The sequence below is a fragment of the Triticum aestivum genome, chromosome 1A, assembly GCF_018294505.1.
Source record: "Triticum aestivum cultivar Chinese Spring chromosome 1A, IWGSC CS RefSeq v2.1, whole genome shotgun sequence".
Taxonomy (NCBI): domain Eukaryota; kingdom Viridiplantae; phylum Streptophyta; class Magnoliopsida; order Poales; family Poaceae; genus Triticum; species Triticum aestivum.
The window spans coordinates 93,304,635-93,330,577 of record NC_057794.1 but is presented as its reverse complement, the minus strand read 5'-3'; the positions used below and the strand labels follow the sequence as shown (position 1 = coordinate 93,330,577).

The 25,943-nt window shown below is 42.1% G+C and overlaps 3 protein-coding genes across 3 annotated transcripts; 1 reads left to right on the top strand and 2 right to left on the bottom strand.

Annotated features, from left to right (window-relative positions):
- The first annotated feature begins 6,303 nt into the window (after window positions 1-6,303).
- Window positions 6,304-7,366, top strand: LOC123191596 (protein LURP-one-related 5-like). The gene is made up of 2 exons (XM_044604269.1): window positions 6,304-6,655; window positions 6,790-7,366. The coding sequence occupies exons 1-2, from the start codon at window positions 6,374-6,376 to the stop codon at window positions 7,171-7,173; spliced, it is 666 nt and encodes a 221-aa protein (XP_044460204.1). The 5' UTR covers window positions 6,304-6,373; the 3' UTR covers window positions 7,174-7,366.
- LOC123191584 (gamma-tubulin complex component 4) lies at window positions 7,269-14,141 on the bottom strand. The gene is made up of 16 exons (XM_044604264.1): window positions 13,856-14,141; window positions 12,435-12,726; window positions 12,066-12,202; window positions 11,771-11,869; window positions 11,005-11,125; window positions 10,642-10,914; window positions 10,411-10,491; window positions 10,247-10,330; window positions 10,032-10,118; window positions 9,797-9,852; window positions 9,514-9,699; window positions 9,098-9,323; window positions 8,802-8,890; window positions 8,090-8,243; window positions 7,815-7,937; window positions 7,269-7,734 (listed from the first exon to the last, which is right to left on the bottom strand). The coding sequence occupies exons 1-16, from the start codon at window positions 14,026-14,028 to the stop codon at window positions 7,669-7,671; spliced, it is 2,247 nt and encodes a 748-aa protein (XP_044460199.1). The 5' UTR covers window positions 14,029-14,141; the 3' UTR covers window positions 7,269-7,668.
- Window positions 14,142-17,642: 3,501 nt separating this feature from the next.
- LOC123191574 (E3 ubiquitin-protein ligase RFI2) lies at window positions 17,643-25,214 on the bottom strand. The gene is made up of 6 exons (XM_044604257.1): window positions 24,749-25,214; window positions 22,583-22,752; window positions 21,196-21,254; window positions 20,348-20,376; window positions 19,866-20,268; window positions 17,643-18,351 (listed from the first exon to the last, which is right to left on the bottom strand). The coding sequence occupies exons 1-6, from the start codon at window positions 24,918-24,920 to the stop codon at window positions 17,880-17,882; spliced, it is 1,305 nt and encodes a 434-aa protein (XP_044460192.1). The 5' UTR covers window positions 24,921-25,214; the 3' UTR covers window positions 17,643-17,879.
- Window positions 25,215-25,943: the final 729 nt, after the last annotated feature.

The following is a 25,943-nucleotide window of genomic DNA, read 5'->3' as shown; positions in this document are numbered from 1 at the left end:
CGCCGCCACCTCCTGTTCTTCATCGGGAGGGCAGATCTGGAGTCCGTTCGAGGCTCTAGAGAGGGGGCTTTGTCGCCATCATCATCACCAACCTTCCTCCATCACCAAATTCATGATGCTCACCGCCGTGCGTGGGTAATTTCATCGTAGGCTTGCTGCATGGTGATGGGTTGGATGAGATTTATCATGTCACCGAGTTAGTTTTGTTAGGGTTCGATCCCTAGTGTCCACTATGTTCTGAGATTGATGTTGCTATGACTTTGCTATGCTTAATGCTTGTCACTAGGGCCCGAGTGCCATGATTTCAGATCTGGACCTATTATGTTTTCATGAATATATTTGTGTTCTTGATCCTGTCTTGCAAGTTGTAGACCTTATTATGAGTTATGATCCGCATATCCAAAGGTGACAATAATTGGGATTCTTTCCGGTGATTACCATAGTTTGAGGAGTTCATGTATTCACTAAGGCTGGTCATAGTGGGGAGTAACTTAGACTAGTGTCATGTATATGACACTAGCCTAAGTTACTACCTTCATAATGCAAAGTAACATAATTGTAGTATCTTAGATGGCTTCATTTATTAGCTTGTAGACTCATCTTGTCTTAGAAAGCACTATGTTACAGTAACATATTATTTTACCACCTCTCATTAATTACTTGCCACATAAGCAACAATTTCTTGGAGTGCGCTATGTTACTAGCTAAGTTACTCCCACTATGACTAGCCTAAGTGCTAATGCTTTGGTCCGGTTCTCTATTAAAAGGAGGTCTTAATATCCCTTAGTTTCCATTAGGACCCCGCTGCCACGGGAGGGTAGGACAAAAGATGCCATGCAAGTTCTTTTCCATAAGCACGTATGACTATATTTGAAATACATGCCTACATTATATTGATGAATTGGAACTAGTTCTGTGTCACCCTAGGTTATAATTGTTGCATGATGAATGTCGTCCAACATAATTATCCATCATTGATCCATTGCCTATGAGCTTTTCACATGTTGATCTTTGCTACGTTACTTTGTCGTTGCCACTGTCACAATTGCTACAAAACTGCTAATGTTACTTTTGCCACCATTACCGTTACTTCCATACTACTTTGCTACTAAAAACTTTGCTACAGATATTAAGTCTTTCAGGTGTGGTTGAATTGAAAACTCAGCTGCTAATACTTGAGAATATTCTTTGGCTCCCCTTGTGTCGAATCAATAAATTTGGGTTGAATACTCTACCCTCAAAAACTGTTGTAATCCCCTATACTTGTGGGTTATCAAGACCTTTTTCTGGCGCCGTTGCCGAGGAGCATAGCTCTATTCTATGAGTCACTTGGGATTTATATATGTTGATCACTATGAGGAATTTGAAAGATACTAGAACCAAGATTTTTCCCTCTACTATGAGGGGAGGTAAGGAACTGCCATCTAGCTTTGTATTTGATTCACCTTCTGTTTTGAGTAATCTTTTTTTTTGAAACTCTGTTTTGAGTAATCTTGCGACACCTACACCTGCTATTGATTCTGATATGTCGCATGTTATTGATGATGCTACTTCTACTATGAATGATGCTTATGATGCCACTACTTTTCTTGATAAAACTGTGCAACTGGGTGAATTACTTGATGAACATATTGCTAGAGTTAGAACTATTGATTATGCTGAAGATGATGATATTTCTAAAACTGATGAAATTATTAAAACTGGAAACTTTAAACACCTGATAAGACTAGCTCTCCTAGATATGAACTTCCTATTATGCCTGAGGATTATGTTATGGATGGAGAGGTAGCTAGGGACTTTCTTGCTTGTAAGGATAGAGATGATCTTAAGAAATTATTATGCAAGTGGAAAGAAAAGTCTTTGAATGCTAGAATGCAATATGATCATAAGTTTGCTACTTCACCTATCTTTGTTACTGATAAGGATTATGAATTCTCTGTCGATCCTGAGTTAATTACTTTGGTTGAATCTGATCCTTTCCATGGTTATGAATCTAAAATTGTTGTGGCACATCTTACTAAATTGAATGATATAGCCACCCTATTTGCTCATGAGGAAAAAATCACTATTACTATATTCTTAAGTTGTTTCCTTTCTCGTTAAAGGGTGATGCTAAGTTATGGTTTAATTCTCTTGCTCCTGGTTGTGTGCGTAGTACCCAGGATATGATTTACTACTTCTCTGGAAAATGTTTCCCTGCTCATAAGAAACAAGTGCTTTAAAGGAAATATTTAACTTTGTGCAAATTGAAGAAGAGAGTCTCCCACAAGCTTGTGGGAGGCTTCTCCAATTACTTAATCATTTTCCTGATCATCCTCTTAAGAAAAATGAAATACTTGATATCTTTTATAATGGACTAACCGATGCTTCTAGGGACCACCTACATAGTTGTGCTAGTTGTGTTTTCATGGAACAAACTGTTGAGCAAGATGAATTGCTATTGAATAATATATTGAGTAATGATAATGATTGGACACTTCCTGAACCAACTCCTAAGCCAACTCCAAAGAAAAGAGGTATTCTATTTCTCAGTGCTGAAGATATGCAAGAGGCAAAGAAATCTATGAAAGAAAAAGGTATTAAAGCTGAAGATGTTAAGAATTTACTGTCTATTGAAGAAATACACGGTCTTGATAACCCAACACAGGTAGTATAGATAAATTCTCTCTATAGATTTGATGAAGGTGATATTCCTCATAATAAGTCTGCTAGTCAATGCTTGGATGATTTTGATAAATTTATTGAAGAAAACTTCAATGCTTATGTTAGTAGACAATTGAAATGTAATGCTTACATGCTCGACTGCTTGAGTGACTATATGAGTAGAACTGTTAGTGATCTTAAGATTATTAGTAAGCATGCTTTCATGGTGAAAACTCAAGTAGAACAAGTACTTAAGGCACGGGATGATTTCCTCAATCAGTTGAATAGTAAGAACAATGATAATGCTGTCAGGGTTATGACTAGAGGTGATAAAATGACTCAGGAACCTTTGTATCCTGAGGGCCATCCTAAGAGCATTGAGCAAGATTCTCAAAAAACGAATACTGATGCACCTAGTCCTCCTAGTAATAAAAAGAAAAGGAAAACTGGTAGGACTTTGCATGCTTCTAGTGAACCTGTTATAGACACACCTACGAATCCCAATGATATTTCTATTTCTGATCTTGAGACACAATCTGGTAATGAACATGAACCTAGTGCTAATGTTGATGATGATGTTCATGTTAATGTCTTGTTGAGCTCCACCATTGCTACACCTCATTTTGCTCAATACTCTCAATCCCTCCACCCAAACTTGTTGGAACTTTGGGGATTGGGAGAGCAAGACCCGATCTACATCTTGACCAAACCAAATGGCATTCCCCGCAACATTTCTCCCCATTGACTTGTTACTCTTGGAGCTTGGGCTCCTAGGCGGTTAGAGGTTCCTCCGAAAGCTTCCTTGATTGTGGTGTGCTCCGGAGAAGTTTGTAAAGGTGTGGTGGTCGCCATCAAGACCAACCCCAAGTGATTCGAGGCTCACCCATTGGGGGTGACTCGAAAGAGACTATGGTGAGTCTTCGTGGTGTTCCGCAAGCTTTGGATCTGGCACCGCTCTAAACGGAGAGTAGCTCTTCCTCAAGGAAGAGTGAACTTCGGGATAAAATCCGTGTCCTCGCCTTACTTGTGGTTAATCCTTTCCCGCACCTTACTTTTGCCTTTTATGCTTGTTGGCTTGCTAATTAGATTGTTGCCTAGCCTACCTTGCTTTAAGCTTGCTTGTCATATAGGTTGTGGTCACCTAGTTGCATATCTAGTGAACCCTATTTATCCGCTAAACCTTAAAATTGACAAGAAAGATTAAAATTTGTAGTCTCCTATTCACACCCCCCCCCCCCTAGTCGACCGTATCGATCATTTCAAGTGGTATATTAAACAAGTAGCAAAATAAGGCAAATCTCTAAGTGAATATTTGAGATCTGCTGGGAGATTGCTAGAATATTTGGGCTAGGCCCAATAGCTAGACCATAAGAAATCTCAAAGCCCCCTTGAATAAATGGCAAGAAGTGGTGTAAATCTTTAGTTCCATACTTCTAGTGGAGGAGATGTGAGGCCACTTTATATAGTGGATTCTCCTCAGTCCTCACTGCACCTTATGATGAGTAAGAGGAGAGAAAGAGAACAGCATGCACTCGCTCGCCTCGCGTGACCCGGCTCAGGTACGGGCCGAGGCGAAGGGTGCGGGCGTGCGACATGCACGTGAATGATTCGCCAAAATCCGCTCCATGGCCTTGGAGGACTGCAGCTCTCCTTTGTCATTCTATTTTTTGATTTCTTGGCAGATAAGTTGATTGTTTTCTTGTCCGGCAGTTTAGGACTTGGAAATCAAGTCGGTTTGAGATCATGATCGCTACACGATACCGAATGGGTTCTTCTATATATATGACTGACCTGTCGCAGGCAAATATACACCGGAATAAGCTACGGTTTTTCCTCCTTTCTACTTCATACCGGACGCTGGCGTACACCAACGAGCGGGAGAGCGGGTCTCTAGAACCTCTCGTCCTTGTGATCCTACACAAGGAGAGGGTGAATTCGGATTTTGGGGAGCACTTTGTGCGACTGCTCGCGTTCTTCATGATGGTTAGTCTTCCATCCAAGTCAGGCGAAGCCGAGTACTGGCGTTTGCAGTGTCATCTCCGTCGACCGGTCTTCACCAACTCATCGTCTACAACATTGCTTTTGCAGCAGTCATGGCTACCAACAAACAATGGTGTATTGTGATTTGATCATGTCTATAATTATGGTTGATGTGTATGTGCGCTGTCGTTGTTTTGTTCATCTAGTATGCTAGAGCTATGCATGCTAATTACTGTTCTAATCATGAATTATTTGCGGAAAATAATCATGAATTTGACTAATATTCCAGCAGTCCTCCTGATATATCTTGTATACCTATGTCTATGAACATTGATTAAGTCTCTTCCCCCCAAGAAAAGAATCTTGACGCAGTGTCTAATCGGACGGTCATGGGTGTGAATGAGACACAACTCAATTTCAGCTAGTTAGGTTTTAGCAAAACCGTTCGGTGTAAATGGAGATTGAGTTGGATGTCCTTCTTTTGGCGAAATATCGGGATGAATGTTGACATGCACAAATATATAACATTTTCTCATGTATTCATTCCTATGTAGTGACTTTTTTGTTTAATTACTCTTGCATGTATGGATAGCTCTCCCTCTAGATTACATATATAACATGTTTCAACGTACTAATTATTCTTATGTCATCAGTATTTCTAGAAATCGTCACAAATTTGATTGTGCCATAAGTGAACACGGTTTCTTCTTTGTAAAAATAGTCGAAGAACCAAATTGTTAACGAAATATGTGGTTGTTCGGTCCATATATAATTTAATTCATTTAACTAAAATTCAGCACCAGTCGCTATCAGAAATTTAGAATAGCTAATAGTTTTCGGAAAATTCAGAATAATTAGTTGTAGTTGACTGATTGATTGCTTTAACAAACTTAAGCTTTCCTGAATTAGCTGTATCAAGCAGACCGTTTCCCAAGTGAATTATTATTCCGATCCTGGGATATCTTCACGTAATATCGTAGCCATAAACTATTTGTACACGTGAATCACAACCCAAATGTCAACTCTAGGGGGAATATTACATATTTACACCAAAAATTGGCAAAGAAATACACTCACAGGACCACCGCCCTGCGCAAGGATACATTTGCAGAGTTCAACAATCAAGTTTGTTTACATATCCATGGCCAATCTAACGGTATCATTTGTATCTGGCCATTTCAAACAAATTTTTTGTCAATTGTCAAAGGTAGAGAAATCTGATGGCCCAACCTTTTTCTTTTCTGAGTAGATATTGAGTTATTTTATTTGGTTGAAATTTTCCATGTTGATCTGATGTTCCAACAGAATTGGAGTTGCGCAATCACACGAGTTGCATCTGATATATTGAAGGAGTATTTGAAAGATAAGATAGCACAAAATATATCTCACAAACTTTAGAAAAAGTTCTACTATATGTTACTAGCTAGCTAGCTGGTCCAGCTAGGTCAACTCTGGCATCCCCACAAATTAACTCCGACGCGCAAAAATAAATAAGTTATTATCTCATGCATGGTCCCAAAGAATCAGCAGTATCCATTAATAATTTACCAAATAGAAATGCAAAAAATGCAATCGGTGATCTCAAAAATAATTCTATGCATAAAAAAATCTTATAATAAAAATTGAGCAATCCAGGGTCAAAACAGTGTCGCATCCATGCAGACGCAACGGAGTCCAGATATTGGCTTATAAAGAAGAGCAGCACGCGCAGGCGCGCACGTCGTCGGAGCTAGCTTGGCAACGACCGACCATGGTGATGGCGGAGCCGGAGGAGACCCCGAGACCCCAGAGGCCGTCGGCGGGCGGTGGCGCCGTCGCCGTCGAGCCGTCCCCGCCCGCGGCGGCGGCGCCTCGGTGGCTGACGGTGTGGTGCAAGTCGCTGGTGTTCCGCGGCGACGGGTACGCGGTGTTCGACGACGCGGACGGCCGGATGGTGTTCCGCGTGGACAACTACGGCGTCGGCCCGGGAAGCATGGCGCTCATGGACCACGCCGGCCGCGTCCTCCTCACCGTCCGCCGCCGCCAACGCAAGGTGATCACTGATCGATCGGGTAGATCTATTCTACTCATCTACTTGTTTTTTGGCTACTGGTAATATACATTACACGCGCTGATTAGTTAGCTTCGTGCATGACATGAACCCGTTCGACAATTGGCCGCATGCAGATTCTGAGCTTGATGCCGGAGACATGGGAGGTGTACAATGGCGACGTCGACGACGACTCGAACTCGAACGACGGCCACAGTGAGCCGCACCTCATGATGAGAGCCATCAAGGACCTGGGGAGGTCCAGCTGCACCGCCTCCGTGCTTGCCGTGGACGAGCCAGAACTCTACCGCCTGAGCTGGTCCCGGCAGGAGGAGTGGTCGAGGATCCACCGTCGCAGCTCCACCAGCGACGAGACGCTCATCGCCGAGGTGCGGCGGAAACGAGGGGGGCCAGAGAAGGCGACATTGCTGGGCAAGGACGTGCTGTCGCTGGTGGTGCAGCCGGGGATGGACCTTGCCATCACCATGGCCATGCTCATGATCTCCAACTCGTACCGATGACCCCGCCCCGCCCGAATCGCCAGGCCAACAAATGTTCATGCATATAGAAGCTTCTAGAACATTTCGGAGGTTGTAGAAGAAGAAGCACGTCGGTATACCTATTGTAAATCCCCATATTCTTTGGCATTTCATTTCATTGTTGCATTCATCCTTCCAGAACAGTTGCAATGTAAACCTTGCAGTGTTGCTGAAATACTGAACGGGTCTGCTAGTCTGCTACCATTTCATCTAAGGCCACACACCATGTTCCCAATAGAGATACCAATAACATGGGGAAGGTAGGCAAGCAACGCAAAGACGTGCACAGCACAACACTAGCCAAACAAACATCACCAAGTGTTTACTTCCCAGGGCAAAACAACTCACATGCTACAGCTAATTTACAGATCCTACAGATTCTTCCTCCCCTTCTTGTGTGACGGGTTTGCGCCATTGTCAGTATGTAGCAGCATTGTCATGCAAATCACGGCGAGAACAGCCACTGTAGCTATAGGCTTACAGCTGGGTACTCGCTGTGCCTGGCCGCAGCCTGCCTGAATTCATCACACCCCTCGCAGTTGTCTAACATAGGGAGAAAATTGTATCAAGTACAAGGGCAATGTCTATGGATAGTTAACCGATCCCGAATTGGAAGAGCTTACCTCAAAGAAAGAGTTAAAGTTCAGTCTCATCAGAAACTGCCTCAGGAAAGGTGCTCTCTGACTTCCCGCAAGTCGACTACTCCTTAGGATAGTGTACAGCGAATTTGATTTCTTGTTGAACTCCTGAATATCACCAATTGTATGTAAGTTTATGCTACATATACTAGGAAACTGAGCAAAAAGCTGGCTAGCTTAGACATCCATGAGTGATGTGCCAAGCACTGGCATGTCCCTATTTGTTCACAGAAGGCCCATGGTGTTAGGTGGGACAATACCTCAGTTATGTGATCAATCTCAAACATGTTTGCGCCTGTTTCGTATTGCTCGATACTCCAGCAGAACTGCAAGCAGAGCTTCATTATACTGTCCAGTATTCTAGAAACTGATCCTATATCCAAGAAGGACTGTGATATCAATGCCGACAAATAGCTGCAATGCAAGAGGTTATAGTCAGCCAAGATACCATAACAGATTAAATCTGTTGCGGCCGTGGAAATTCAAAGGTAACACTAGTTGTGGTAGTATTTCCATGTAACTAGGCAAGGAAATCACTATAGTATAATTAAGTGGCCAGGGTCGACTAGACAAAAGTACAGGGGAAATTATTGCAACCTGTAGAAAGGGCTAAAGGCTTGTTTGGGACTAAAGGCTTTGTTGTTGTTGTTGTTGTTGTAGAAAGGGCTATGCAAAACCAAAACATCCATCTATATAAGCTTCAGATAATAGACAGCACCAATATGCAATGAAACCAACACCATTTGGTGGTGAAGCAAAAGAACAAGTTGGTATGAAGTATGAACACAGATCCATAATGTTTCCTTATCTTCTAGGATCAGACCTTATGAAAATATTCTACTCAAAAGAAGATGAACGTGTTGTAGCATGGATTCAGTAAACAGTACACTATCAAATAAAAAGCTTAACCTTCCTATCGGGAAAAACAAATAACAAAAGTTAGACAGCATAAAGTGAAAAACAGTTGCTTACTCTTGATGAAAGGTCACTAGTTCTGTAAAATCATGCGAGTCTTGAACGTGAGTTTGTAAAACATTCCACTGTGACTCAATTACATCAACCTGCAAAAGGAAGTCAATAAGAGGAAAAGTGAAAATTATCAAACTAAACAAATTTCTATTAACGTCTAGAATAATTTTGAAACTAGCACATTCCTAGCAGCTATCTGGTCAAATGCTGTCATGTTGTAGCTTCTCGTTATTAAGCAAACATCATGTACATCCTCCGAATTATTACCAAAGGTAAATGGTAGTTTATCTGGTTATTACCTGGATGTAGAACTGTAGGTTTCTGATCAAGAAAGCCATATGCTCCCTTACTCGCCAAAAAGGCTTCGTGCGTAACCGACGCAGTTGTGTTGCAGAGGAATTCTTCCGATCCTTGCAATAATCAGAAAAATCAACATGATCTTGATGCATTACAGCTGTCCAGGATTTCTCCAATTCCATTTGTGTCCTCTTCAACCGAATGAGATACTGAAAAACTTTGCGATACCTGGATACAGTTTGTGTATCTTAGAAATGGGAATGTAAAAAGCTCAAAAGACTTCCCCTGACTTCCCAGTTGAGTTTAGCAAGTCTTGATGTAGCTTTTCAGGATATTAATCACACTCAAAACTCAAAGATCTATGGAATTCAAAATATAATCATTTTGTTGAGAGTAACATACGAAGTACAGCACTTACTTAGAAAGAACGTCAGGAGTAAAGAAGAGTTGTAGTGGCCAATCGACGGAATATTCCAGAGCAATACTATGCCAACCATCAAGTGCCAACTCTGAGCTAGCCTTTCCTTGCAAGGAAAGATCTGATGTGTTGGACTTCTGAAAATCTTTCTGTGATGTACTAGATTTCATACCAAACAGTGGCATCCTACAAAAGACAAACAAAATCAGTTGTCAATGTACAGTACTGAAATTCAAAAATGGCTTGGCATCGATTACTCTATGTGCCAAACAGAAATGCTAACCTTAGAGATACCCTGGTGAAGTATTTGTCTTCATCGCCTATAGTTTTCAGCGCAGCCTGCAGAATTAAGAACAGGAAATAAATCAAACCTATTTGCTAACATGAGGTAACGCAGCAGAAAACAGAACTCAGCAGGATTCTGTTAAGTTGGTGACAATTAAACCACATGATAAACTGAAATAATAAAATTGTGTATCTGTAGGTCTTTGGCAACAAAAAGGGGTTATGTCACTTACCAACTGAAATGGGACAATGAGATCTGCTTCAGCTGTAGATTGACGAGGTGGTAAGCGCATTAATTGACGGCTTTCCTCAAGAAAACACTGGTTCAAAATCATGATTTTGAGTTTCCGAAAACAACCAAAGAAGGCACTATAGCACAATTTGCACTGTACTAGCGCAACCACGGAGATACATACATGCAAAAGAAGGAATACAAAAGGTATATTACCTGGAAAAAATCACCTTTCGCCAAAAGAAAATAATCTTTAAGTGCCTTCAAGTGGCCATTGAGATCAGCGCGTACAACCACTAACTTTTACCAAAGAAAACAATCGGTGAATCTCATGTGCAATAAAACATTGATAGAATATAATGCTTTAAGCCATCTAATACCTGCCAAAGATGGTTAGCTGCAATTGTACGTATTGAGCTAACAGCAGACTCAAACAACCTTTTATGGAACTCGGAAGCATGCTGCAGAAACAATATGGACATATGTCAATAATGCTCCTCCCATAAAGGATAAGGATAAACGAAAACTTTGACACACAAAACAGGGAAAGATGCATACAGCAATATAAGATGCTGATTTTAAATATTGCAAGCAGAAAGCTAACAACTAACCTTTAGCTGCTTAAGCATGGCATCAACTTTATCTGCTTCAGCCTGTGGCAATAATTCTTCTGCACTAATGTTAGAGAAGTTTGGCAGCTCCTTCAGAGCACCGGAGCCCCCCGTGAAGCTTTGCATTCTATGAGATCCTTTCAATGTCTGACTTTGGTTGGTTGGTTCCAGCAATGTAGCACCAGGACTAGGGTTTCTAAGAACCCTTATTGCTTTGCCAGCGAATAGAATTGATTCTGCAACTCGCATGTGGATATACTCCGGCAACATGTCCTGTCAAGTGAGAGAAAAACAGATATAAATAGCTAGGGGAACATTTATTGCCTCATACACATGCATTTCAGAATAAGAGTATAAGCATACCAATGATACATGAAATCCTGAGTGCCAACTAGTAAGGGATGTGTCTTTAGCTAATTTCTGCGCAAATTTATCAGCAACATCAGACTGAGCCGATTCATTCTCCTCGTCTCTGTCAACCTGTCTGAAAAGAAAGGTAAGAAGTTTTATATTACTCTGGCTCAGGGGCTCAATTAGCTTATTTTTCCCTCTTTTGATACTTTCTTGGTGCCCTTAGTTCAAGCTCCTCTGGGTTTTGGCCAAAGGCCTGCCCTTGTAAATATTGTAACATGTAACTTGTCTTCTCTCGTTTATTAACTTAAGACTGTAGGAAACTCTCCTACAGTTATTTCATGTTCAAAAGAAAACTAGTAGTTTTCATGCAAAAGGCAACTGATACAATTCCTGCTATAGACTGTTGGATATAGAGATACTCAAAATCATTAGACAAAGCTCCAACGAGCAAATTCTCGTGCATATCAGTTGACAATATTAGACTTTTTGTGAATCATAATTAGAATTCTCACAGAACTGTTTGCTGATTAAGGGGCGAAATTATAAAATAAAGTAAATATGCACAACAAAATATAGAATTATTCATATTATAACCAAAACTTCAAAAGCACTCGGGATATGTGCTCCTATAGTTGAAATTTCACATGCCATTTAGCAGGCCAAAATGTCTAACTGGATATGCCGCTATAATATATCAGAAGCAGCAACTGGATAGGAGAATAGCAATGACAAAATTACAAGATAATTTAATGGAAGCTCTGTAAGTCATGCTGACCTTCTGATGAAAAATTCATGGTACTGATCTTGAAGAATACCATAAACCATCCAAGAAGTCAGCTGGTTAAACATGACCTGGTGTCCATGCCAAAGCAGCCTATTCTTATTTTTACCATCAATAAAAAGAAAATGAATAAGCAAACAATTGATCATAAGGGGCATAAGAAATATGCAGTGAAGTAGTGGCAATGAAAATAGAAGTACAATGTTTCCCATGCAAACACGAAAGGACTGGAAATGTCAGTTATATTTCTTCAAAAGCCGCATATATATAAGAATAATTGAGGCAATACCTCTGAATGCAGCTTTGCAATTCTGGAACCCCACAATGGCATCTTTTATGTAACAGGTTAAGAAGCTGTCCTCCCTTGATGTCTTTCTGCTCGATTTCCATAACAAGCTCATAAAGTGGAGGCAGAAGAACCTCAAACTACAGATTCACACAACAGTGAATAGGGTCGGTGTCAAAAACCAGACTAATCACATCAGATAATGCACGCCGAAGGAATATAATATTGATCTCTGTGCAAAAGCTCATAAAGACAGTAGAGACAGTACTTAACAAATGTTGTAAATGCAATAGTTAGGTCCATGGTTGTGCGGAAATTAAAAAATGACACATGGAGACAGAAACTGTAAGTGCAAGATGTCGAAGAACAGACCTTATTTAGCCCATGGGTTACTGTCGCCAGGATAGGCAATGGGTCTGACAACAGGTTTTGCTCAACCTGCAGAACAGCTGACCTATAAACTGATAAAATCTCAGCAATACCATTGGCAATTGCCCTCCGGTATGCACTCCCTTTTCTCACTTTGCCCTTCAGAGTAATATCAGCATTAGGTGATGAAACCTCAACAGAAGACTGAATCCAACTCAGATCACGAGACTCGGTCGCAAAACGATTCAGTTCTCTGTAATAAAATCCCAGAGATATGAGCCTTTCAATAGCACTCCTGCGCAAATGGGAAAAGCCATTTAGTATTTGGTGAACCATGATCTAATGACAAAACATACTTTCTTCTATCTATATCTTGCTTGCCAGGCCATGTCCTACAGCATTGATGACGATTCTAAGAACTAAATGCACCAAGATGATTGCTAATACTTCTGGGCACTGGAAACTTCTATACATTGAGATTCTGATGTAATATTCCTTCCTATTAGATACGACTTCTTGTATCCAGTAGAGTACTTCGCAGTTCACGCACAAAATGAACACTTACATGTAGAGCAAAAGCACTGTATATGTATTAAATATGAATATTTTCAGGTACAATTGTTAAGTAGTAGTTTTTTGTGTATTTATCATGTAAAGTGGTCGGACCCTTCCCTGGACCCTGCGCAAGCGGGAGCTACATGCACCGGGCTGCCCTTTTTTTTACATTTGTTAAGCAGTAGTTTTTGTGTATTTATCATGTAAAAGAGCAGATTGGGTAGACACGGAAAGCACTAAATGTGCAATGGATGAACCTGTAAATGTATGTGCTTGCTTCTGAGGTGCATTCATCTCTATCTGCTTAACTAGTTTAAATTATCTACCAAACCTAGTTATCTACAGAGGTTGACGAGAACTAAAGTGTGAAACATTTGAAGCTCTTAAGTATAGACTTGGACTACTGAGGCTACATTTCTACGAAATATCTCATTTCAGAACTTGTTAGTTTGTCCCTTAGTTGAAGCCATACTTCTCGTAAATTCAGCATGTGCCAGTGTCTTACTCCATCCCAATGTTCGCACAGCACGGTCAATCATGGCATTATGAAATTCTGTATCAACTGATACACTTGCGGACCGACTGGTAGGCATTATTACAAGCTAAATGATGAAAACGAAGCAATTTGGTCCAATCCTCCATCCACCGGTTGCGGTTAACTCTGATTTAGGCAGCCATAAAGCACTTAACGCGGGAGAAACTATGCTTACTCAAGCAATACGACCAGGGAAACAAGTCCCCTGGCTATTCATGTTTGCTTGCTTGTGCCGCATCGCATCGAATTCGACCACCTAACTACACCACAGATCGCAGACACCACGGCGCGGTTACAGATTCGCAGCACAGGACAGGTCTCGGGTCTCCCATACCTCTCTGACGGCTGGAGGAAGGTGAGGTCGGGCGCCAGGCGGAAGGCGGGGCCCACGTCGCCGTCTCCGGCGCCACCGGCTTCGGCCGGCTCGGGGCCGCGGCGGGCGGAGGAGTTGTCGAGCACGAAGTCACCGGTGAAGCCGAGAAGGGCAAGGAGGAGCTCGTGCAGCATCCCGGTCTCCCCGGGGTTCTCCTAGGGTTTCGGCGAGATCGCGAGGGAGAGAGAATGGGAAGGAGAGCGACGGAGTGGAGTGGGGGGAAGGGCGGGGACGGCGGAATTCAGGTTTTGTTTTTTGTGTGGGTTTTCAAATTATTCTTTTTTGGGGGAAATTACTTGTATTTAAAAAAAATTCTGATCCATTCATCAAACAGTGCAAAGAACACAAACAATAGAAAGTACACCTTCATAGACCACCTACCAACGACTGCAAGCACTGAAGGGAGCCGAAAGCCGGGCAAACCTTGTTGTACTAGACAGTCGGGAAGTCTTCGTGGTAAGGCCTGAAGAACCAACGCACAAAAACAGCAATCGTTGCTAATGATAAGCGTAGATCAGAAGGATCCAACCAGTAGATGCACGGATGCAAATGGACAAAACCGATCCAAGCAAATCCATCGAAGACAAACAAATCTTACAAAATCCATCGGAGTCACACACTTCGACGATGCTAGGGACCGCGGCCTCGCCTTCCTGAGCAGGATAGAAACCCTAACGAAACTCAAGAAAACACCTAAAAAGTAAAAAACAAAGTAGGAGCCTTCCTGTCGTCAAGGGTCGAGATCCACCGCGCTTTTATGGACATAAGGCCACAGGAGACAAGGCAAATCGGCGATGGCATCGACGGAAGGCAGGAAACCCTAGTCATCTTGGGAGCCTCTCGTGGAGGAGGGAAATGTTTCGATAATATATTGATCACCTAAGTGGTTCCTTGATAGAGAACATTAGCAAAAAAATATTTGTATTACTCGGGTAGCAACTCTATAATCATTCTTATAAAGTTGTATCGGATCACCAGGTCCTGAAGCAAGCCATACTATAGTACGTCTGCTGGTTCTACCACTAGCTTACATGGTGTTGGGTTCTATGAATATAAGTGATACCAGAATTTGGTTGTTCCATGAGTTGTATGATCTCATGAACGATGAAGGTATACCGGGATCTGCCCATGTTTTTTTTCCTCAGTAGATCAATGGCCTCCAAGCAATCAGGCTCAATAACAACAAGAACCTCACTTCATTGCAAGGCAAGCAAGAAACCTCCCTTAATTTGTTTTGTGTGGTTTTTGAAATTATTCAATGTTGCCTACCTTTTTATTGTTCTCATAATAAAAAAAAAATATGAAATATATTTGTCATCTGCAGTTCTATAAGACTGAAGAACATTTTCTTTACTGCCACAACAACATATGGATTTTTCATTCGCAGAGAAAAACATATGAATTTTCAAATGTTTTTGAGTCGTGAAATTTCATCATGGTGCAAATGAATACTTAGAGGGCAAAGGTCCATGAATTGCAATTATACAAATCAAACAACCATAGATGAAAAAAGTGTGAAGTTTCTTATTTTCACTTTTTTATGTTGCTAGGTAAATAATAGAGGATTTCTTTATTCAGAAAAAACACGCACAAGGCATCTTATATCTGATATTTATCATGGAAAAAAGTAGCTAGTACAATTGAGGGAGAACAAGACGCAAAACAACTTGTAAAAAAATTACACCAAAAATCATATTGATCGTCTTTTTTCTTCACTTGTCCGTCATTTTGCCGAAGCTTGAAAAATACACTAAACATATAGCAAGGGATAGGGACACCTACAAACTTCCTCGCCATACAGTGCTTTGAAGACCGCAATAACCACTCGCCAGTAACAACAAGATCCAGTAGTCGTTGAAAGAAAATTAGTTGGGGCAGCACCCCATGTAGTGTGGGCTAGAAATCATCCACCATCAATCAAGAGGATTGTAGAAACCGGATATTTTATTAAAAATTAAAAAAAAATGATATGTCAAAAAAAATGAATCTCGGTCACCGTGAATGCTCTTGCAAGCCTCTACGATTTTGTAGTATTCTCTGTGAATCTTTGTTGACTTTATTAACAATGCAAGAACAACCAAGGGAGTGGTTTCTTAGCTCTTGTAGGTTCCTATTTCCTATAGGTTTTGACTCTCTAGCAACATTGACAGGTGGCAGTGACGATGATGTGTTGGAATAAGGTCTCTCCATTCTTTTCCTACCTCCATAATGTCTGATCCAGCACTGACGAAGGGCCTATGAGAGTAGGTGTTACCAAATTTATTGTCTCTCTTCAGATATTGACAATTTATGTGTCCGTTGGAAAAAGCAGTCGCATGGTTTGACGGCTTCGTCGACCTCTTCTTTCAAGTTGTTTTGTGTTGCATGGGAATGCTTTCTTGACGGTTATTAGATCTTATTTCTAGTGACGAGTAGTTATTGCATACGGGGATGTTTGCACATGTTTCTTTTCCTTATTATTGGTTCAACATATTTTTTAGACTGGGACATACAATCAAAGAAAGAAGACGACAAGTGTGATTTTTGATATAACTTCTTTTTCTGGTTGTTTTTGGTCTCATTATCTTTCCATTGTACCGTCTATTATTGTCATTGATATTATACATATATTGTCCATTGATAATTATATAATCATTTTATTTCAATTGTTGCCATTGATAATCAAACATAATCATTTTATTCCCCCCAAAAAATTATAATCATTTCATTTCAATCTATTCACATTGCATTGATGGCTTCAATAGGAGCTCATATCATCAAACCCTAAAATCACTGGGGGGCAGAACGGACAAAAGGCATCGAACCCTAAAATCACTGGGGCAGGACGGACAAAAGGCGCTTGCACGGTTAAGCAATGATGCCCATAAGCACACTCCTTTCGACATGGTAGAACTAACGGTTTTTCTATTCTTCGGTGATCGTCCAGGCATTTCTATTTCGTGACCTGAAAAGCACGTAAAGTGCAATGCATTTCTACACGATTGTACTAAACCCATGTTGTGACAAGTAGAATATGCAGTTAAGAAAGTAATGTGGCACGACGACCACATACGGCAGCACCCAAGTGCTGATATGGAGAAGACGGTGGTCTCCTATGTTGGACGGGACAGAAAGCAAAAATCACATGAAATGCTTTTACGAGACAAACCCCTGAGCAATGGACACCACCGCCACTGGGCTTGGTGAAATTTAACACTGATGGGCCATGGTTAGAGGAGGAGAGTACAGGTGGAGCTGACATGATTCTTCTGGAGCTGACATGATTCTTCGAGACTGTACAGGGGCCATCATCTTTGCCTCATGTCATTTCATCCCTCGCTGTGCAAGTGGGCTTGAAGCTGAGATTGCAGCTATCATGGAAGGGGTGTCTATCGCACTGGATAGGAGCACATACCGGCTGCTGATCGAGACGGACTGCATGGCGGCAGCACGCATGATTACTTCCCAAGCTTCTGATAGATCCCCAACTGCTGCTATGGTGAATGACATTAAGCAATTACTGAGCTCTAGAACACATGAAATAAAGCTCGTAGGACGTGCCCAGAACAAAGCTAGTCATGTACTAGCTCGCATGGGCCCATCTCTCCCTAAAACAGCTATCTGGTTGCGTTGTGCGCGGAAGGAAGTTGAGACTCTATGTCAACTTGAGTGTAATAACTCTATTTAAATAATGATTTTGTTCCTTTCGCAAAAAAAAAGTATTCAACCATCAACCAAAAAAGCAGATAGGAAATCATAACACAGGGCGAAACTTCGAATATCCCAGTTTGATTTTCAAATATGTACGAGACGGAATTCACATAAACCAAACCAAAACGTTTTCCCTCCGGGTTATTTCCTGTTTCTCCCTCGCAGAATTCTCCGGAAGTTTCGCGCGCAAACCCGGTTTAATTCCTTACAGATGGGTTTTCCCCCATCTTTTCTTACAAGCAACTCAGGTTCCAAATGTGAAGTTTTAACTTAGGTTGCCTCCGCAGGAGGTTGGCTACATCCGAGGAGAGTGCATTTGTCGATATGATGAGCCCTCGGGCGATCTATTCTCGGGCGACGACCTGCCGAGGCCGATCCACTGCCCAAAGAGTCTCCTTGGCGCGGGTGCGGGTGTGGATTCTGATGCGCCATGAGACTGCTGTGAGCTCCACCAGCTTGTCTCGCAGTCGACCGGCATCAATGGGTACGGCGCGAAGCGATCGCGCTCCCAGGCATAGAATCGGCTTCCTCCAGCTTCATCGGTGTCCATTGAACTATGGCCAGATGAACCCGGTGGGAACAGGCAAAATGTTGGGTTCTCCGGTTGTGGTGGCGGAGGGGCAGGTCGCATGCCTCCTGATCTATGAGCTCCAGCAAAAAGGCTGGATGATGAACTCTGAGTGTACTGTTCGTTGATGTTGCCATGTGCCCTCATGAACTGAGGTACCAGAGGAGGAACATTAGGAGCTCTAGATCTAGAGCCAGATCTGAAAAGAAAAAAGAAATCATCACGCATTGATATTCATGCATCACAAGCTGCATCATACTGCAATAATTTCTGCTATAACAAAATAGTTTAATTCTCAAGGGATACTTGGGAAAATGTTATTGTTTGTAAATGGTCTTATAGCCTTAGACTAGTCTAGTTTCAGACTTCCAGACTACCCGACACATATTACTACGTCATAGCATGTGCAACCAACATAGCATAACTCCGAAAACCTCAGGAGATTTAGATAAAGCTGACATGGTAGAGGAAACAATGCAACAGCATCAAATGTACTCCCTCCGTCCCATAATATAAGAGCGTTTTTGACACTACACTAGTGTAAAAAACGCTCTTATATTATGGGACGGAGGGAGTAGGTCACAGTAAATGCACAAGTCACAGCATCCTTTTTAGGGTAATACTAGCATAACACACGTGCATTGCTACGGAACTACAGAATAATTGAAGTTGTATTGGATTAGCAGTATGCAACAACCAATGGACTTGCAACACTGTAAAGAAAAACTCAAGCAAGCACGCAACATTGCACCTGTGTAACTGCACAGACATGGCAGGACTGACATTACTTATAAAATGCTTTCTCACTCAAAACATGAGCGAGGCAGTGGTTTCGTTGGTTTGATTAAACTGGGTGAAGAAGCAGGTGTGTGGTTTCAGGCTCCCCAACTGCATTATTTTTTACTGCTTTGTTTATAAATAAATAAATCAAACCGGAGGGCTCTGGCGGGTTCTAATGGATGAGGAAGATTGGACTTGAGTGGGGAGTGAAGTCACTGCCACCACCACCAACTCCAATTTATAATAAGATAGTAGAGTGCTTCCAACCAACAACTTTTCATTGTTAAGTTTAGATGACGTCACAATAAGGATACTACCTCTGTTCCTAAATGGATGGTGTTTTAGAAAGCATGCAGTCAAACCTCTCAATCTTTGACATCTGATTAACAAAAAACTAGTTCTATTGATTAGGTGCAAATGGTACCATTAGATTCACCATGAAGAACTGTTTTGCAGTGTAAAAGAATTGATCCCCTATTTACATTATTATACAGAGGTAATGGTGGAAGTAATGTTTGAAACTATTCAAGTTCAGAAACATCATCTGTTTTAGCGAGTTAATATTTTGATAAAAGCACAAATGCAATATTTTTTAAGTGCCTTCTCAGTTATAAAAGCAAGGCCATACAGGCATCAACAGTACTGTAGTCTCTTATGTTAGCCCTAATAAAACACCAAATCTCAAGAGAACATGATGCATCTCACATCTCAAGACAAAATGATTCCACGGAGCACTTTTCAGTTTTCTGTTTCATTGTCTCATATATGTCATTGTGCCTAAGTTATCCATATTCCCAAGCCATCTCATGCATGAAATACAGCTCCATTCGCCATCACCAAAAACACTAGATGGCAACGCTAGAGACTGACAACATCACAGTATGGACATGCCCTAATAGTATGCCATGAGAGCAGAAATAGACAAGAGGTTACCCATTACTGAAGTACGATGGAGAAACAACAGATCCTCGACGTTGGCTATCACCATCCACCCTTGCAGCCCTCATTGATCCAAAAGGGACCCCTGGCTGCTCCGTCACCCCGTTATTGCCGTTGGATTGCACATAGGAATGGGGCAGATGCGCCCAATGGTTATGATGGAAATCAGTGGGTTGCACCGTTTGCAAGGGCCTACCATCTGATGGGCCAGCCAGGTGATTCCAGTGATCATGATAAGCGGAACCATCCATAGTTCTCTCAGGGACATGGGAGCTTGATGATGATGCCAGCGATGGAAGAGGATGCAAGTATGCCACATATGGGCAAGGATGTGCCCCTGGTGCAGCAGATACGGATAAATTCTCCGGAAACACATGCTGTCCCATGAAGTCATGAACTGCATGAAATATATCCAGACATGTTTAGACCTCGACATAACTTAAACTCAAATAGATGTCATTTGAATAAGAACTTACAAGTAACTGGGGGTGGTGATTCTCCTTCCCTGGCAGAAGAGGGTAAAACATTTAGCAACATAAGAGAATAATAACATAACTTTCCAATATGCTGAAAACTTTAATATAAATATGGCATAACCATGATCTCTGAAACTACATCGTACAGAACAAGTGTGATACAGCAACAGATATCCATTCAATGCGGTATATGTTGACTGACTGATACTGGCATTAAGAGATGACAGGAATGACTGTTCCCAATATTGTCAACCATTAGAGTGGCCGGTGCTTTGGCTAAAATTATGTCTGCTGTAGATAGACTGTATCACTATGTCAGTATGGTTTGTAAACTATTACATGCACTATGCATGTCAGAAGATCCATGTATACTCTGACAAGAAAGCCACTATGAAGATTGCCAATAACCTCATGCAGAATGACAGGGTTAAGCCTATCTAGAGTTGCACATTGTTAGACCCTTCATTGCAAAAGGATAAACCGACAAAGGTGTTCATCTGATTTTATCGAATCACTTCAATAGATTGTAGAGTAGACAAAACAGAGTTCTAAGTTACCATTTTCATCTTTAGTCTCCAAACAGTAAACGGACAAGTGTAACATTAGCCAGTATAAATACAACATCTAGTGAAAACAAATAACAGGAACTAGCTATGGCCCCACATTTTTCTACATGAGCAAGATTCGATAGGTGAAATATTTGAGCTACTAGACCTGCGCTACAAATTTACAGGACAAAAGTAAAACCTTTATATAAAAGCTATCTGTCCAACCATGGATGCACGGAAACTAACTCTGTGGAGAGTTATTATACGATTAAAAATGATAATTTGGAGTATAGAACATACTCAAAGAATGATGGAAGCTGTGCTAAGCGACCAAATGGACACCAATGAAAACGAAATGGCTGCAGATTCAAGATATATATTTGTCAGAATGGGCATGCAGGAATAAATTCACAGATATAATTAACAATGTACTCTCTCCGGTCCTTTTTAGTTCGCATACAAGATTTGTCTGAAGTCAAGCCTCGTAAAATTTGACTAACTTTATAGGAAAAAATACCAACATTCACAATGTGAAATCAATACCAGTAGATGCGTCATGACTTAACATTTCATATTGTATAATTTTAGCATGGTAGATGTTGATATTTTTTCATATAAATATGGTCAAACTTTGTGAAGTTTGACTTCAGACAACTCTTATATGCAGAGTAAAAAGGACCGGAGGGAGTATGAAGAAGTAACTACCTTCTCGTAAGGAAAAAAAAGTACGGAAGTTAAAATAAGACAGCAAACAAACAATCAAGAATAAAAAAACTCAGATGATTTATAGATAGGCTGCACAACTGTTTCGGAAAAATACAATAATGACACATAGACATGCAGGGAAGTTGAATAAGCAGAAAGAACATAGGTCAGGACTACTCATGCATTTGGCAGAATGTGGAATATAACAGTACGGACAAGCAGCAAAATTATTTGGGAAAACTCCAGAATGAAGCACTCAGCAGGTCTACACTGGTTTATGCATAACAAAATTAGCATGATCTCTAGCGTAGTAGTGTGTTACTTATTTCAAAAGTAATCCAGTGTAGCCTTTAAGTGAATGGACAATATCTACAGAAACAAAGCGAACAATCTGGACACAAGATGAACCACCTTGAAATAGGAGACAAAAGAATATTTTTCTACAATGTTAAACTAAGACAGGGTCAAAATCGAGGCATAAGAACGTTGCTCTGTAAGTGCACGACTAAGGCATGGTCTCGGCAATATTGTATCGAAGTCATAATACCATGGAATTGTATCAAATTCATAATAGCATGATAACTCTGGTTACGGAATTCACATAAGCAGCCAGCGACCTATCAGATCAGTGTTAAAAGACTTTGGTGGTGAAGATACCCACATGGTAATCAAATGTTTCCAGCAAAAATATGTACAAGCTTAAAGCTTGTGTTATTAGAGGAATAGAAGGCATAGCAATTTTTGCATAAAAATGGCAAGTTTCTACAAAACAAATAGTCAAATAATCAAGCATGGTCAAGTGTCAACCATTTGAGTGCAGACAAACTGAATATCGCTAGGTAATCAGAACATAACTAAAATTTCAAACACAAGGAAATTGTCTTGCAAACAATGCACATTGCCGGCAAGAAAAAAAATACAGATCACTACTTAAACAACGATTTCATAATATTCAACAAATGAAGTTCACATGGTCACGTACCATCTCAGAGTAACTAACATCATAAAGGTCCTCTTCATGAGCCCACTCATCCATGTTAATATCATGTGAGGGGCGGGAACCATTTGCATACAGCCAATTCCCTTTCTCAATTTTGCGGCAGTTCGGGCATTGCATAACTCCTTTGGCGTTGAATGCCGATCCAATGCAATCTGAAAACGTTGACACTCAGATTAAATAATTTGCAGTCCAAACAAATGGCATCCATAACATGCCCCTCCATGTTTAGCTGACATGTGGGCCCAGGGCCCCGATGTCAATGAGACATGGAAATGATTATTTTTTCCTTTGAATAAACCAAAGAACAACAAACAGTATAATTAAGGAGCACTGCTTTAAGGTTGGTTAAAGCATACCACAGTATCATGACGAAAACAGAATAAGTAGTATTGCATTAAACCATGTAGTTGCACTTCTGTACCCCGAAGGGCCACTATAACCATATCCCCTTGCACAAAACTGCTTCTCAGAGTTTAATCTTACCTTACATACTTCACACTGTTGGAGTTAACCATGTTGTCTAGGTGTTTTGTTCATGTTTCATTGTGATGCATGGCACTGTTACCGTATAGAGGCAGGGTGGTGGTCAACTAAGTTCTTGTTAGTTGCATGTGTGTGTTGGAGTATAATGTCCGACCCTCTCCCACAGATCGGTCTTTTGGTTGCATTGGCTAGAGCATGCGCTTCTACATGGTATCAGAGCCAAGAGGTCTTGAGTTCAAGGCCTGGCTGGCGCAATTAAATTGCAGCCCACTTTCGGTCCACGTTTAGGCCTGAGGGAGCCACATGTGAGGGGGAGTGTTGATGCCTAAATGTATTGCCTAGTCTCTTCCATCAGATCGGTCTGATGGATGAACTGGTTAGGTGCGTAAGCTTGCAACCAAGAGGTTTAGGGTTCAAAACCCAGTAAACGCAATAAATAATTGCGGCCTGCCCCCGCTTCCGCTGCCCACGTCATAAACTCTAAAGAAGCATAGACGTGAGGGGGAGTGTTGGAGTATAATGTCCCACCCTCTCCCACAGATCGGTCTTTTGGTTGCATCGGCTAGAACATGCACTTCTACAGTGCCCAGAATCAGATAAGTAAAGAGCAAAGTGTGTGCACTGCTGGCGAATCAGCAGACATTAGTCGAGTGCATATATGCACATGTTGCTAGAATTAGTCATGACTCATGTGTTAAATAACCCCGTAATTGGTGCATGCAGTGGAGATGTGGCCTGATTGTATGTGTTAGTGTCAGGCTACATCTTATATGCATGCAATGTGTTCGAGTTATATGGCCTATGAGTGAGAAGAGGCTGTGCTAGTGTTGAAACTATGCGGGAGTGAAGTAAGTGCAGAGCCATGCACAGATCAAGTAGTTGTGGACTCGATTGTGTGCTGTGTCCTTATAAGAAAGGACTTGCAACCATTTGTAATTGTTGCGTGAGATGATAAATCCATTACGGTATCATACTGAGATCAACATTCACAATAAATCCATTACAGTATTATAGTGTGCTAGTGATGATATATTGTGCTTCCTCGGTTAAGTTAACATTCACAATAAATCCCTTACAGTATCATACTGAGATCAACAGCCAACCCAGACTGCTTGATGAAACCACAAAGTTCAATACTCCTGAAGTTTTTGAGTATCGTCTTTAAGGCCCTCTAGGTTTTAACTTTAATTTTAGCAATTTCGTGGTAATGTATGAATCTCATCAAGACCACAGCCTCCAAAATCCACACTTCCAACAAAATTTAATGACAGGTGGCTGGAAAGCCCAGAAATTTCCAGAAAAGGGAGCACATTTTACATCAAATTCTTGTTGAATCTAGACAAATCAACCTTATTCCGCCGAAATAACAAAGAGGCTAGGTCAATCGAGACACAATTACCAAATCCAGCCCCCAAACTGCAATTTCCTATCGAGCCTGAGTAAGATAACGCAAAATACGCTCCCAAAACCTACCGCACCGGGATACTGGAACTTCGTCGGAGATCAAAACAGCGTGAAATGATCGCAATTCAGCCATATACCCACGGATAAATATCATTCCGCAGCTCCTTCACACCAGAATCGCCGGCCCAGTCATAATCCCAAAAATAGCGTCGCATAATTCAGTGCAATAACGCATCAACAGATCGGGCAATAGCCCCTTACCGAGGTGGAACTCGTGGCCGCACTGCAGCCTCGCCGTGGACCTCTCCGCGCTGGCGGCAACGACCGCGTCGAGGCAGATCGAGCAGGACACCGCCGCCTTCTCCTCCTTCCCGCCAGCCCCCTCCTCCACCTCGAGGGGCTCCTCCTCCCTCGGCTCCGCCCCGGCCCCCATCCCCCCCCCCCCCCCCCCCCGTGCTCCTCCCCTCCCCTCCACCAACCAGCTCTTGGCCGGATCCCACCAAATCCTCGGTGATAGAGTGCTCGAAACGGCCGGCCCGGCGAGGGCGAGACTGTCCCGGCGCCGGAATCGACTCCCCGCGCCTCGGGGATCGCACGCGCGCTCTCCTCGGGTTCCTCGCGCCCTGTCCAATCGCGAGGGACGCCTCCTCCTCCGTCCCCTTCCTCTCTCTCTCTCTCTCTTCTCTATCTCCTCGCCTCCACGAGAAATTAGAAAGAAAAGAAACTCTGGGGGAAAACAGAAGAGAGGAGGGGAATAAAAACGGCTGTTTTGGGATGGAAGCCCTCCCGGAGTATGGTATTTGCACTTGTCCGCTTAGTAGGTGGTTCACGCTTCACTATGGCCGCTTTAGAAGGATTTTTTTTTCTAAAGAATATTTTAATTCTACTCTAAAATTTCAGCAGTGACGTAGTACCACCCTATCGTCCACAGCATGAACGATTAGGAGATGGGCAATGCTAGTCGTCGGTCTACCGGTCAGAATATCAAAATTGGTGGCCTTGGGAGCCGCGTGATCAAAGTTGCATGAACATGCAACACTGCCGTTTCTTCAGTGTCACCCACGGAGCGAGAAAATAAATCCTCCTGCGTGCCTCCCTTTTCCATGGCTCGCGCGTGGAATAGTTGACCGCCGACATGCTCCTCCATCGATGGCCAGCAGCACCACTTCCCCGCTTCTAGCACGGCTGATAGCGGCCCTCACCGCTGGCGTTGCTCCTTCATCCGCTGCCAAGATTGTCCATGGTTGTTCACTGTCTCAACAGCGCCCCATGACCTCGCAGCACGTTGGCTCGCCGCAATTGTACGCACCGGTGCAGCTCCACACGTCACCGGTCCCAGCTCTCGACGTGCATGGCTGTAGCACCGCCGATGACGGGTGGCAGCATCCTGTAGGCACAAAAATGACTTGGTGTGTCACCAGTTCCAGTTCCCAACGTACACAGTGTTGGGGAACGT

Bases quoted from the DNA above. Each gene is read 5' to 3' on its own strand.
- LOC123191596 (XM_044604269.1), top strand. From the start codon at position 6,374: ATGGTGATGGCGGAGCCGGAGGAGACCCCGAGACCCCAGAGGCCGTCG. The intron at 6,656-6,789 runs GTGATCACTGAT...GGCCGCATGCAG, and splicing joins TCCGCCGCCGCCAACGCAAG to ATTCTGAGCTTGATGCCGGA.
- LOC123191584 (XM_044604264.1), bottom strand. From the start codon at position 14,028: ATGCTGCACGAGCTCCTCCTTGCCCTTCTCGGCTTCACCGGTGACTTC. The intron at 10,915-11,004 runs GTATGCTTATAC...CTCACTTGACAG, and splicing joins CAGGATTTCATGTATCATTG to GACATGTTGCCGGAGTATAT. The intron at 7,938-8,089 runs GTATTGTCCCAC...GGTGATATTCAG, and splicing joins AGATTGATCACATAACTGAG to GAGTTCAACAAGAAATCAAA.
- LOC123191574 (XM_044604257.1), bottom strand. From the start codon at position 24,920: ATGGGGGCCGGGGCGGAGCCGAGGGAGGAGGAGCCCCTCGAGGTGGAG. The intron at 21,255-22,582 runs GTACGTGACCAT...TTGAATCTGCAG, and splicing joins ATGTTAGTTACTCTGAGATG to CCATTTCGTTTTCATTGGTG. The intron at 20,269-20,347 runs GTAAGTTCTTAT...TATTTCATGCAG, and splicing joins ATCACCACCCCCAGTTACTT to TTCATGACTTCATGGGACAG.